This window comes from Lactuca saligna, chromosome 8, assembly GCF_052625555.1.
Source record: "Lactuca saligna cultivar CGN05327 chromosome 8, ASM5262555v1, whole genome shotgun sequence".
NCBI classification, from domain to species: domain Eukaryota; kingdom Viridiplantae; phylum Streptophyta; class Magnoliopsida; order Asterales; family Asteraceae; genus Lactuca; species Lactuca saligna.
Window position 1 is genome coordinate 6317697 of NC_136424.1, and position 14994 is coordinate 6332690.

A 14994-nucleotide genomic window follows, 5' to 3' on the forward strand; every position below is an offset into this window, starting at 1 on the left:
TCCATTAAGGCCAAAACTTTACATTTCAAGCCCATGAAACCGTGAATTTCCACATAAGGCCCCTTTTTATGAAAAATGACCATTTTAGCCCATTAAAACCGTGAAGGCCCAAAGTAATCCCATTTTGTCAAAAATAACACTTTTGACCCATATAAAACCGTGAATGTCATAATAAGTCCTTTTTAAAAAAATGACTCTTTTGACCCCTTTAAAACCGTGAATGTCTTAAAAACCCATTTTTATCCAAAAATGACTCTTTTGGTCCTCTCACAACCGTGAGTTGTCACATAAAGGCTCACTTTTTTTTGTCAAAAATGGCCCCTCATTAGGTTTTCTTTTGTTTTACAGTATCATTTGACATGTTTTATCTTTTTAACAACAAAATGAGTTATGTAAAGTAACTTATTTTCCTAAGATCTTCAAGACTTGGAAATATATCAAGTTTGTGAGGGTTTAACGTAGATTCATAACATATTTGCTCAACATATCATGAAAATACACACAAGCATGCATAAATACATCGATCTAACACAAAACCAACTTGTATTCTCCCATAAAACATAGTAAAGCCAAAAACAAGGGGTATCAAGCTCACCTTGGTGATGGATTCGGTTTTGATGAAGAAATGAAAGATGATGAAGGTGTTTCGGCCTTGGATGTTTCTTTAAGATGAGTTTTCGAATTCTAGGAGGTTCTAAGAGCATGATCATGAAAACAAGGTGTTTATGAGGAATAATCTAGCATAAAATGGAATAATTCAACTTGATTTTAGTTTAATACTTATCAAGTGGATGGAAGGCTTCAAGGGGATTCTTTGAACACACACTCTAACTCATGATTTTTAGGAGATAAAATTGAGAGAGTTATTGAGAGTTTAGAGAGAATTTGGAAGTGGAATGAAGCTTGAAGTGATTCTTGGTGAGTGAAAGAATGGCCTTTTGGCCGAGAATAAAGAGGGAAGAGAGAAAAGAGTGGTTAGTGTGGTATTTGCATGATGGTTAATCTTCTAATTGTCTAGATGTCATTAAGTTTAAATCCAATCAAATTTAAATCCACCATGTACACTTAGGTGTCATTAAGTTTAAATCCAATCAAATTTTCCTTTTTCTTTTTTATCTAAAACCAAGAATAGAGAGTGGATGAAAGAAAAGAGTATTGGGCTTGGGCTTAAGATGCAACCGAAAACACATTGGCCCCATAGAGGTTTTTCGGCCCATTGGGCTCACATATGTGTTCACGGCCCAAAATAATAAAAGGAATGGGTTTTCGGCCCATATAATTTAAAGAAGATGGTTTTCGGCCCAATAAGGCCCATGATTAGTCTTATGGCCCAAAATGCTATTGCTTATTGAATGTGGGTCCAACTAGGGCCCAAATGAGGTTTCTTAGCCCAAAAGAATCAAGTTGAGGGTTTATTTGTCCATTAGGCCCAATAAGAGGATCCTGGTCCAATAAGAGTTCGAACTGAGAAGTTAGGGTTACAAGCCCAAAGTTAACTGAGTGTAGTGTATTGAATTAGGTTTAGAGCTTGCACAAGTGATTTTTTTATTCGAATAGTCGTCTTTGAATGAATAATATGTATACCCTCATACCTATGATTACAAGATAAAGGTTAATTACACATGGACATGATTTCCTAGTCTAAAATACAAATTGTGACAGAAACTGCTGAATCACATAAACTTACTTAGTTATGCTCCACTCATTATAGTTATTTAAATATACAATAAAAGTTTTATAAATTAGTATGTTAGAGCATTTAATTGTATACTAATTCTAACATAATTATATATTATACAATTACAAGTTTTACTAGAACATATTTTAACTATCTCACTACTAAACCAAATAAGAAAATAAACCAAATTAAGAAATCACTTGAATGTCCAGAAGCTATATTATCTTTTTCAGGTTCGAATCTTGAAGAATTTTTCTTGTTTACCTTTGTTTCATTTGTTCCAACAATATTAATAGGAATTTGTTCACCTTGTTCACCAACTGCTTCATTAAATAAAAACAGATAGTTATTTTCAAAATATTCTAACAGAATATAAGTTTTTTTCAACATTAAATTATAAGTAAATAAAATATACAATTAATATACTCATTCTGATAGAATGATAAAATATACATTAATTCTTAAAGAATACCATATATTAACATTATAACATTTTCTAAAATAGTTTGTATTATAAATCATAAACCAAATACAGAAAACTACGTGTAGCCTGTAGGTGGAGAAATGATCTTGTCTTTTACAGTTGTTGATCTTGTAGAATATTTCCTTTTGACCTTTTTCCACTTGTAGTAACAACATTAATAGGCTCCTGCTCAGCTTGGGAAACAACTAATGAATCAAAGAAATACAGTTACTTAGTAATATTTTCTAATATAGTGATCCATAATTCAACCACATACAAGGATATGTCTGTTTTGATTCCGAGAAAATGCGATATATTTAAACATTCTAACAGATTTTTCATTTTCGATTTGACAAAACCCTAATCTAAAAATTACGCATCTTATGCATATATTTTATCAATTTTATTCTACACAACTTCAAAAACACATATAAATACTACATTGTTCAAACATTCAAACAGAATTTTAAGGTTGCAACCGTAAAAATTAAAAAAAAAAAAAACAAAATAATATATATATATATATATATATATATATATATATATATATATATATATAATTTATCTCTAGGAGAAGAAACAAAATCATCATCGCCTTCCTCAAGATTCAACACTGTTGCTGGTGTATTCTTAAATTTCGTTTTGAAAACACTCGACCTTGTACTCCTCATTCTACTCCAATTTTTCTTCTTTGAAATATCACAATGCAACTTCAGTAAACAACTATTAGAGAATCGATGATTATATACAAAACAAGAACAAAATCTATCAATTTTTTTGTTGATTTTAGTAAATATTCTTTAATTTTGTGTTCCGATAGAAACGATACTTGAATCCGGGTTTCTTCAATAATCTTGGGATTATACGGTTAGTTGAGATCAAAAAAGGTAGTTTCCTATTTTAATAGTGATGAGAAATATACAGAAATACCTTATGCACCCATTTTCATTTAATGTGATGGTTTTTTATTTTATTTATATTAATTTAATATTAAACAATTTGTATTAAAAATTAAAAAGTTGATTGGCCCACATTTAATCCTACATCCATATAATAATTACTTTGAATACAATAATATATATATATATATATATATATATATATATATATATATATATATATATATGGTGAGGTTCAATAAAGAACCATAATTAACCAAGGAACCAATGAACCAATCTTTTTTTAACTTTTAGAACTTATTTTTTATAAAAAAAAAAAATACAGAACTTCATAACTTTTTATCCTTTTTTCCAATGATATAAAATTCGATTAAAAAAATCGTTAAATTCACAATGTGGATCTAAATTCACACGGTAAATCCGAAAAAATATATTTAACATTCACAATGTTAAGTTATGAATTTAGATGTTTTTAGTTTTTTTTTTTCCGATAAGAATAAGCTCTAGAACGTGAAAACAAATATTTGGTTCGTTGGATAACCAATAATTATGGTTCTCTATTGAACTTATATATATATATCCTTATTCTAATAAAAGAATAAGTTTAATCTCATATTGACAAGTGTCATGCAATTAGAACCCCTCATTAATGTTATATATCATTTATCATGTCACTTGTCCACCTATTAATTATTCATTTCAAATTTCAAATTTTAAATTTCCAATTCTAATTTAATTAAATTAATAATTCATTCTTCATTTTAAATTTCAAAATTTAAAATTTCTCCTTTTAATTATATTAAATTAATAACATTAAATGAAAAACTAAAATAAAATTAATATAAATAATAAAATAATATAACTCCACATATTTATTTAAATCAACGATTATAATTTTATATAACTAAAAAAATATCTGTTAAGTAATAATTTATTTAAAATAATTTATTAATAATTTTGATTTTTTAATACGAAAATTTAATTAATTTTATAACCGTGGTTATCACGGGTTATAAACTAGTATATATATATATATATATATATATATATATATATATATATATATATATATATATATATATATATATATATATATATATATATATATATATATATATATATATATATATACTTTTTGATATATGAATATATGATCGATGAAATGAAAGTTGATTTGATTGCCACGATGACATGGCGACGACATAGTTACCCATGCATATGACGATGTTGGATGGCCATGCATAATTCCATATCACGGGTCTTAGAGCATCCACTTCCACTGTGTTGAAAGAAGCACAAATCCAAAAAATCTAGTGAAGTCCATACTAATAACTAAGGGACCCACTGCTCAATTATTATTTTTATTTACCGGGTTTGATTTTATAAAAGGGTTACGAATATAAGCTACTATTATTACTTTTATTTTTTATTTTATTAGGTGTGTTTGTTTTTTCAAACTTAAAATATTTATAGTATGTGGATTATATTTACAATTCTCTGCAACACAAGATGTAGTCAAAAGGTTTGCAAACGGTAACAAAAAATTTGTTTGTTTTTTAATATCTACAAACTGCTGAAATAAAGTGATATCAATTATATAATAGTTAAAAATAATTTTAAATCAAAAATGTATGTGGTTTTAAACTTTTAATCATATGCAAATCGAATATAAAGATCAAGGTGATGATATGATTTTTAAAGATGTTTATATAAAATAATCAAATATACTAATTGTTAAATACCAATAAATAAAATTGTTAATTTAGAAAACATGTTCATTTTATTAAATTTTCTAAAATGATGCTTATTTCTCCGGTTATCTTTAATAGATTTATGTGTGTAAGATTGGTAATTGAAACTATATCCCAATACGAGGGGATCTGATGAGCATATAAAATGAACAATTTAGTGTACAAAGAAATAAAGAATCGCAACAAAGGATAATCAATAATAAATAAGAAATAATCAATTAACATTAACATTCCCCTGCAAGCGAGACGGTGGCGGAGCGAGACATAACTTGATCGAAAGAACTCAGATTGCGATCGAAGAAGACCCTTAGTGAAGATATCGGCCACCTACAGCTCGGTTGGAATAAACTTAGTGTGGAGACACCGGGACACAACCAATTCGTGAATGAAATAATAGTCCAAATCTATATGTTTTGCCTGTTTGTGAGCAATAAAATTTTGAGTGAGAAAGAGCACATTGCGGTTGTCACAAAGTAATGTAAGTCGATCCGGTGGTAAAGCATGTAATTCACATAAGAGGTGACTAATCGAAATGATTTTGGCAACAGTGTTTGTCATAGCTAGGTACTCAGACTCACAGCTTGAATGGATGATAGTAGGTTGTTTCTTGGCACTCCAAAACACCAAGTTTCTTCCAAGAAATATGGAATAGCCATACGTAGAATGACGGGTTTCCAAACAACAAGCCCAATCCGGATGTATGGGTATGACAAGAAAAAGTAAGACCAAAGGCCAAAGTGTCATTCACATATCGAAGGATCCGTTTGACAAGCTTCATATGATGGACTGTAGGAGCCTACAGGTACTGACTTTATTGATTAACAGCATACGAGATATTAGGCCAAGTACTGAAGTGCCCCCACGATAGATCGGTACTTAGTGACGTCCTTGCAAGGTTCACCAAGAGATGTGAAAGTCTCATTCGCTACCAAAGGTGGTTTGGAGTCTAAAAGATCAACTCATTCAAGAATCTCCTTAGCATATTTAGATTGAGAAAGAAACAATTCATCCGTCCGAGTAACTTGAACGCCGAGAAAGTAATTTAGATCTCCTAAATCCTTGATGGAAAATTAGGAAGTTAAGTGAGAGATAAAGGAACATAACACAGAAGCAAACTTCTTAGTGAGGATAAGATCATCAACCTATACAAGTAGATATATTAGGCAACCATATTGTGAGAAGACAAATAAGGAGGGGTCAGAGCAACTACACTGAAATCCATTATGTAGGAGAAAATTGCTAAGACATTGGAACCAAGCACGAGGAGCCAGTTTAAGCCCATACAGAGATTTATTTAACCGACATACATGATTACGAAACCACGATCCACAAATCTTGGTGGTTGTTCCATCTATAACTAACCATGAAGAAATTCATTATTAACATCAAGTTGATGCAATTTCCAACCATGAATGACAACGAAGGAAAGAACGATGTGAATAGTAACGGCTTTGACCACGGGACTAAAGGTACGAGAGTAATCAAGCCCATAGGTTTGAATGAACCCTTGAGCAACGGGACATGCTTTGTGCTGGTCAATAGAGCCGTCAAAAAAAATACTTTATTCGATACAACCATTTGGAACCAATGATTTTGTGAGTGGTAGGGCGAGGAACGAGTGTCCATGTGTTGTTATTATGGAGAGAATTAATTTCTTTTTGCATTGCCTCCATCCAATGAACTAATTTAGCATCCCTCTTGAAACCTTTAAGATCGAATTTTGCAAATAATGTCGTATAGAGAGGGTTGGTAGTAGCAAAAGCCAAATCATCCCTATGTTTAGGCTCGAAGATACCCGCTTTTTCATGTTTAGTCATTGGATGATACAGAACAAGAGGTGGAACATGAGTAGCCATGGAAATGGAGGAAGATGGTCTACTACACTGCAACTGAGTATCTCGTGAGATCGGTGAAGTGGGTTCACTAGTAGGCGGAGGCATTGGCGAAGTTGGTTCAGTAGGTGGAGGTGTAGCATCATCACAATATCCGCATCCAAGAAAAGGTGAAGGGGGTGTTGATTTGGAGACAACAGTGGGAAGCAGGATAGGTGAAACCAACAGGAAATCCATTATGAAGGAGCCCAAAAAGGTAAGTTATTGAAACTAGTTGTTGAGTTTGTGCCGACAAATGGATACGTGGACTTGTCAAAACAAGCATGGCAAGTAAGATATATTTGGGATGTATTTAGGTCAAGACATCTATAGCCTTTATATTTTGATAAGTATCCCATAAAAACACTATATGCTATGATGAGTGAGTATGTTAGTGGCATAGTCCCGAAGTTATAGAAATACACAACAACCAAAGGTAAAAAAAATTATCGTACATCGGTTGTCTAGAAAAAAGAGCTTCAAAAGGAGATTTGTCATCTAATACCGAAGTAAGAAGCCAATTAATAATATAAATAGTTAAGCTAAAAGAATCTAGCCAATAAGTCTGCGGAACATGATGATTAAAAAGCATAGCCAATCCTGTTTCAACAACATGCTGATGCTTTTGTTCAACCCAACCATTTTGTTGGGGGATATACGGACATGATAAGCGATGTAGCATGTCATTTTCTTCAAGTAAGTGACAAACATAATGATTAACAATGTAACACTTGTTCCAGGTATCATTTATTTTTCAAAATTTTAGGGTTTTGGACTGGGACTCGATGAGTTAGGGAGCTCCAACTCATCGAGTAGGAATAATTATGGACGCGGGATGGAAGGTCTACTCGACGAGTTGGAAAGCCCAACTCAACGAGTAGACACTAAAAAGGAAAATCCTAATTTTTAGGGATTTGTACCTCTATTTAAGGAACTTATGGCTCATTGTAGCCTCCCTCGTCGTCTTTGAAGCCCAAAGAAACCCTAATTCGAGTCTTATACCTTCTTGAGTTTATGAGAGAGCTTTAAAGAGTGATTTTAGTGTGGTTGTGAAGGAATTTGGAGATTAAAGAGGTTGGAGTAAATAAGGATTCGGTAGATCCGACATATACTCTATTTTGGCAACCATCTTAAGTTATAAAGTTGCTAACTTGACCACTATTTGCTTAGATCTCATCTTGTGAAAGTTTATTATCACTTTTGGTGCATAATGGTGTCATTCTCGAGTTTGAACCGGTCATGAGGATATGGTTTCGAATCTGGACACCTCTAGGCCTCCATGGACATAAAGTTGCCCATTTTATCTAGTCTAGGCCCTTTTCCATGCACTAAACCTTGTATGAACCTTAGTTTTAGTGTTTTAGCCTTTTGAGGCCTTTCATGCACGTAAAGTTTGCAACTTTACATAGTAACTACACTATAGGGGGCAGGATCTGTAGTTTGGAGCCTTGGATTCAACTGGAAAGGACTGAACATGAAAAGTGATGAAGGAACTCGACGAGTTGGATCGATTTACCCCGCCTTCTGGATTCTAAATGAACTCGTCGAGTGAGTGAGATGACTCGTTGAGTTTATTGAAGTTTTCGATCTTCTGGATTCTGAATGAACTCGACGAGTTACTCAGGTAACTAGACGAGTTGACCCAAGTTTTCAGTCTTCTGGACAGTGAAGGAACTCGACGAGTTGGGGTCAACATGGACTATTGACCTGGACTATTGACTTTGACTTTAACTTTGACTAGGGTTGACCAAGTTTGACTACGAGGCTATTTTCGGTATTTCAGGATTTTAACAAGTTAATCACATGATGATTATAGACATTTGAGTTGGAACTGCAAGTTGGGACTTTTCTTATCGGCTCAACATTTCTTGAGAGATGAGTCTCCTCACCATACCAATGGGTCTAAGGCACCAAGGAGGGCCCATTATGTGTTATGTGGAATGCTAGGTGATTTCGTGATATGTGATATGATAGTTATCTTTGTGATACTAGTATGGAAGACCCCGGGGGTTCCCGTGGCAGTAGACTAAAACCATGCGGGGGTTCCCATGGCATTCGATGTAAGACCTTGGAGGGTTTCCATGGCATCCTAGTATGTTTGTATGTTTAGGTTGTATGATATTTTTGTGTTAAGGAAGACCATGTGGGGGTTCCCATGGCAGGCAGTTAAAGACCATGTGGGGGTTCCCATGGCAGTGGGTTAATATCACGTGGGGGTTCCAATGGCACCCGAAGTAAGACCTTGGAGGGTTTTCATGGCATCCTTATATGTTTATATGCATGACTTATGTTGCTTATGTGATTGATACGGATTATATGGTTATGCGGATTATGTGGGGTATGCTATGGGGAACTCACTAAGCATTATCTTATAGTTTGTTGTTGGTTTTAGGTACTTCAGATCCTAAGGGCAATGGACAATGTTTGATGGTGCGGCGTGCACCCTCCGACATTTTATATGGGGACACTCTAATATTTGAAATAAAATGTTGTTGTTATGAATTTTGAAAACAATTATCATTGATATTTCATATTTTATGGGAATGTTTTGTTTAATTAAAAATGAAATTTTTATTTGAAAATTTGGGTCATTACAAACAAACTCGGTGTCACCGTCATTTTGATAAACCTTGATTTTTCTTGAAAATTGTGTTTGCACCAATTTTATGAATTTGGAGAAGATGACATGAAATTCAGATATTGCTTTTAAAGGATATAACCAACAAAAATGAGAATAATCATCCACAAATAAAGCATAATATTGATAGCAACCAACATACATAATTGGGTACGGCCCCCATAAATCACAGTGGACCAAGTCAAGTGGGTATAAAGCCCGTTTTTCATTCACTTCAAAAGATAATCGTTATGCCTTAGACATTTGACAAGGCAAAAACAAAATAGGTTTAGGTAGTATAGAAATGACATATAAACACCCCATTTAATTTAAAAGCAAAATAGTGTTGAGAGCCACATGACCCAACCATAAATGTCATAACTCAAACGACACCTTTAAGGATAAAGCAACAACAAGGGCTTGAGGAGAAGAATGGAGCACATATAACCCGATTTCACATTGGCCTTGGGCTAGGACTTGTCTCATGGAGCGGTCCTGAATATAGAAACTGGGATGGGAAAATAACACATCCAAATGATGATCAACAGTCAATTTACTAACAGAAAGTAAGTTTTTCATTAGGTGTAGGATAATCAACACACCATTCAAATGAAAAATATTTTGAACATAGGGTGACCAATATGGGAAAAAAGAAGCGAATTACCACTCCCAAAAGTAACATTGGCAGGAGACAGTTGCATAGTACCCGGAGAGGCTGTATTTAAGGATGGTGTCATGTAGTCGGTAGCACTGGAATCAAAATACAAATCTGGGTGTGGGAGAGCCATATTACACTAAGCGTGAAAGGTATTTTCAATATCGATACCAGGTGTAATGGTTTTAGCAGCAAAACTTGAAAGTTAGGGACAAACATTTGCATAGTGACCATCAGCACGACATAATTGACCGTGGGGATGGGGAGGTCGCTGACCATGTCCCCGACCACCTTGAGAACCGTCATGTGATGACCGGATACTAGTGCAAGATTTATTTCGGGAGGCAATTGAGATTTGAGGGGCGAACCGCACAGAAAGCAGCAACAGAATGGGTGGAACCATGTAGCGACTTCAGGAATAATTTTGTGGCTCTCGACTTTAACCAAGAGGTCAAGAAAAGAAGGCGTTGGCCAAGGGTTCGCACAACAAGTGAGAAGGTTTCAAACGAGGGCTCTAACCCGCACAGAAACCGATGTAACTTGTCCGAGTCATCAACGGGATGTCCTGTAGTTGCAATTGATCACAAAATCCCTTAAACTTACGGACAATTTCCGCAACAAAAGACACACCTATCACCGATTGGCGGAGTTGGTCATGTAAGTTCTAATCCTTTCAACCGAGAAGTTGTTGTAAGCAGTCTAAATCGCCATCCAGATGTGGTGAGCAAATGGAAGATCGATAATTTCAGCGACTGCCTCCTCAGAAAATGAGGTGTGAAGAATAATAACAGGTTGTTGATCATCAATTGCCCAGGCAGTATAGAGAAGATTGGGGTTGGACTTGTCATCGGTTAGAATTTCAGGAGAAGGGGCGACTGTAGAGCCACTGATGTGAGGAAGAAGGTTCTGATAAGCAAAGAGAGGTAACATCTGATTTTTCCACATCAGGTAGTTCGAGGGGGATAACTTGATTGTGATCATATGGATGAGGGTATTCATGGGGAAGGAATGATAGTGGAGGAAGAAGACATAGTTTCCGGAGGGGAGAGCTCAACAAAGTTTACAAACCATTCAAAAAAAACCTCAACCGTCTGTTTTAAAAAACTCAACGAAGTTAACTTTTTGTCTAAAAAATCCAACAAAGTTCCAAACGGTTCAAAAAATCACAATTTTGTTTTGTTTAACTTTGTTGGGTTTTTTTTAACAGTCAAAACATTATTTAAGGTTTTTAAACGTTTTGAAAGCTTCGTTCGTCTAACAAGTTATTTTCTCAATATGGTAATAAGTCACGTTATTTGTTTCTTTTATTTGACTTTTAGGAAAGTAAAACTTAGTTAGGCTTTTTAGACCAAATGTTAAATTCATTGGATTTCTTTGAACAAACAAAACATGATTGTGGTTTTTTGAACAGTTTAAAAACTTTGTTGGGCTCGTAAGTCATTTTACCGTTTCCGGAAAAGAAAGGAGAATGAGAAAGAGGTCGAGAAGAAAGGAGAATGAGAAAGAGGTCGAGAAGAAAGAGGAAACAAAACAAGTGGAAAAAGGAACGGTCAAAGATAACCGGCTTTAATACCATATGTAAGATTGGTAATTGTCTAATTGAAACTCTATCCCAATACGAGAAGATGTGATGAGTATATAAAGTGAAGGTATTTTACAATTTAGTGTACAAAAAATAAAGAATTGCAACAAAGGACAATCGATATTAAATAAGAAATAATCAATTAACATTAACATTTTGTAATATTAGTGATTAATTTTATAGTTTATTAATATTTGGTTATAGACAATATAACACAAAAAATTATCTATATAAAGTTTACCAAACAATTTTGAAATCACGTAAAGTATACTTAAATTGTTTTATTAAAATAACAAATATGTTGAAAAAGGCTAACGAGCCCGGTTTTACAAGTTACACCATTATTGTGGACATTTTGACCAGGCTCCCTCCATATATCCTCGTAGTTTCTATTCCCTACTATTTATTTTGAGAAATTAAATATATTCTTTTTTTTCCTATCATTTTTTATGATAAGTATAATAAAATTTTATTAAGTATGACATGTGTCAAAATCTTAAGTGTATAGGAAGATAATAATGGAAAAATATAAGGATATTTGATTTCTCATCTATTTTTTTTAACTTTTATCATTGAATGTAGTTGCAGTTGGCGCAACTAATTTCTCCAGGTTTAAAATCATTAACCTTGATATGGGTTCTGCTTAGCCAAGTCTGAATTTGATCCACCTCCACCTCCACCCCCACACATATTTAGTTGATCCATTAAACTAAAGATGTATCCATTCAAATCCAATCCATCCACTCATTTGATCTACTAAATGCTAACTGATCCCCCTTTTATGCTTTGAAACATTTATTTTGAATATTTGTCGCAATATTATTTATGCGAGTATATTACAGTATTATTTAGTGTGCCCCTACCCTACAACCTTATATACTTACACCATACACTATACTTGGACCAGACCAGTTTGACAGAAATTGGTAGACTTGGACCACACTTGTTGAGGCTGGTCCAGGTCCAAGTCCAAGTCCGGCTTTTTCAATTCTTATACTTATTGGACCAGTACAACATTAGATGCATGCGGTACAACTTTAGGTGTAAAAAAAATAACAAAGGACATTAATTATATTCACTCATGCAATATCTAATACCAACTCAATGAAAACACTTCTAAACATCTCTTTTGCTTACATTTTAAATGTTTATAACCCACAATAATTTTCAACATCATCCTTGTAGAAACCAATTGCATGCTTTAGAACTGAAAACTGCTCACCAGTTGATGTATAGATGTTTCTGTACACAATATCAAACAACCAACGAGGTGTTATAATGCCAAATACTGCTCTTCAAAAAGACACCATTGCAATTGAATAACCAATAATCATAACAACAATAATCAAAACCAAATATATATATTTACCTACTATTAGCCAAGGCCTCGCACATATTGATCAAGAGTCGTGTTAAATAACTCGCTTCTACACAACCAAATACAAACTGGTCATAACATTTATGATAAAAAAAAAAATTGTAAATATGGATCACAATAATCAAAACCAAATATATATATATTTACCTAACCATTAATTTTTTGGTGCAAATATTTATATAGATGTTCACATAAGCATGAGACTTATGCCAAGGACTTCAATTTGTTGAGTTGATATTTCATCTACCAACTTGATACATAATTACATATTCTGTCTGGTTGTTACACACACACACACACTAGATTTTTAAAGCAGATTGCTTACTTTATTGGAGTTCCAGGAGTGTATAGTGGATTCTTCACAACATATTCAACATACAAATTGTAGATGTATTTCAGAGACTCTCTGAGATCGCTAGCCTTGGGATGTGTTACAAGGATGATCTGAAAACCAATTGTTGAAATAAAATAAGCATAAATATTTACATACATACAAACATAGCAAAAAATTATAAACTTCAGAGTTTAAGGATAAATGAAAGCAACTGCTATTGGGATTAAAATATCTAATTTCCCATTTCTCTTTAAGTTATATACAATCTTTGTAATCAAAAAACTTGATGGTTTTATTCCATTGTGAAACGGTTAACCTAGAAATGTTGCTGCCAAGCTTGCAAACTGGTTGTTAAAATTTGGTTATGGGTATAATTATGATGATCAGTCTAGTCAAATAGGAAAGAAAACTGGAAGCTGATGCTTTACATGGCTAACAAATATAACATACTGTCTTCATGTTTCCCCAAACTATAAGTTTGCCACAACCAGTTCAGGATCATCATAAAAGAGGGGAAATCTAAAAATTTGAGGAAAATGAAAGGTCACAGTTCTTGGACATGTATGTATGCAATGAACAGATGAGAGTAGTGAAATAATATGAAATCATTGCAAAGAGATAAGTAGAAGTGAAGCATCTACAACAAAAAGAATTAATAGAAAAAAGAGGTTTGCTGACCTTTATACCAGATGGACTCTCCATGAAACTCAACTTGTATGTATTAGTACGAAAGCTGTGAAACGAACAACCTTGCCCCGGTAGCTGAGGTACCCCAAGATTCCCTTTCTCAACGCTGCTAAAATGAGTAATATGGTAAACAGAAATCGATGAATGCAGGTAGAAATAGATTCGAAAGTCTAGAGTCCAAAGGACGTGAGTGTAAGGGGTTATCCGGATCGGGAGTAAACACCATTGCTAGGGGAAAATCCGAGGGAAATGAAGTCCATAATTGTCTAAATCACCATAATAAACTATAACAAATTTCCAAGCATATGATTACGATCTATCAGCGATTCTAATCCGTAATCAGATTCTTAGGTGTGAAGACAGAGGAACCCTAGCTAGAAGCGTAAAAGAGTAATGGAATTGGAGACGAAATTGAGTAAACAAACCTGGATGGATCCATTTTGGCGGTTAGGGATTTAAGAGAGAAAAGGAGACCAAACATGAGTTTATGATCCTGATTGGAATCGAGGGTACGAAGAGGGCGATTCCACTCCCTGTAAAGCAAACAAACGCCGTTCCTGTTGAATACATACATCATGTGCGCATTGTTGCCCGATGCCGTCGGCACCGGCGGCGATGGACTGATCTCAGAACTTCCAAAGAATTGCATTTTCTGGATTCTAATATCTTTGACTCGTATTTTTTCGCTGAAACATGAAAAATCGCAGCCACCAATCACCGATCACACACTCCGATCAGTAAGTCGATAGATCGAGGTATTTTTGCCTTGGGAGTAATTCAGGGCGGAGAGGCTCGTCAAAATGGGTCCTAATTAATTATAGAGAATCACAGAGATCGTCCCTGTGGTTTGAACCAATCTGCGGGTTTCATCCCTGTCTTTTGTTTTTCATTCGTATCGGTCATTTCTTACTTCTAAACTTAGGGTGTTTGCCAAAAAGAAAAGAAGTTGTTTTAAAAGCCAAAAATTTGTGACTTTTGGATTTTTGGTTTTCACCTGTCTTAAAAGTTATCCAAACACATTTTAAAATTTTCTTTTTGAAAAAAATTATAAAGCAAATTAGGTTAAAAATCAATCCTAA

The 14994-nt window shown here is 33.9% G+C and overlaps 1 protein-coding gene across 4 annotated transcripts; it reads right to left on the bottom strand.

Moving 5' to 3' along the window:
* Positions 1-12560: 12560 nt before the first annotated feature.
* LOC145013220 (SNARE-like superfamily protein) lies at positions 12561-14688 on the bottom strand. Of its 4 annotated transcripts, none has more exons than XM_078972028.1 (5): positions 14341-14688; positions 13907-14021; positions 13220-13338; positions 12890-12943; positions 12561-12758 (listed from the first exon to the last, which is right to left on the bottom strand). In XM_078972028.1, exons 1-4 carry the CDS (start codon positions 14562-14564, stop codon positions 12892-12894), a joined length of 510 nt encoding a protein of 169 aa, XP_078828154.1. In that variant the 5' UTR covers positions 14565-14688; the 3' UTR covers positions 12561-12758; positions 12890-12891. The 4 variants fall into 4 exon arrangements, with proteins under 4 accessions (XP_078828154.1, XP_078828153.1, XP_078828152.1 ...); XM_078972027.1 differs by having other exon boundaries at positions 12886-12943; XM_078972026.1 differs by having other exon boundaries at positions 13907-14024.
* Between the last annotated feature and the right edge of the window lie 306 nt (positions 14689-14994).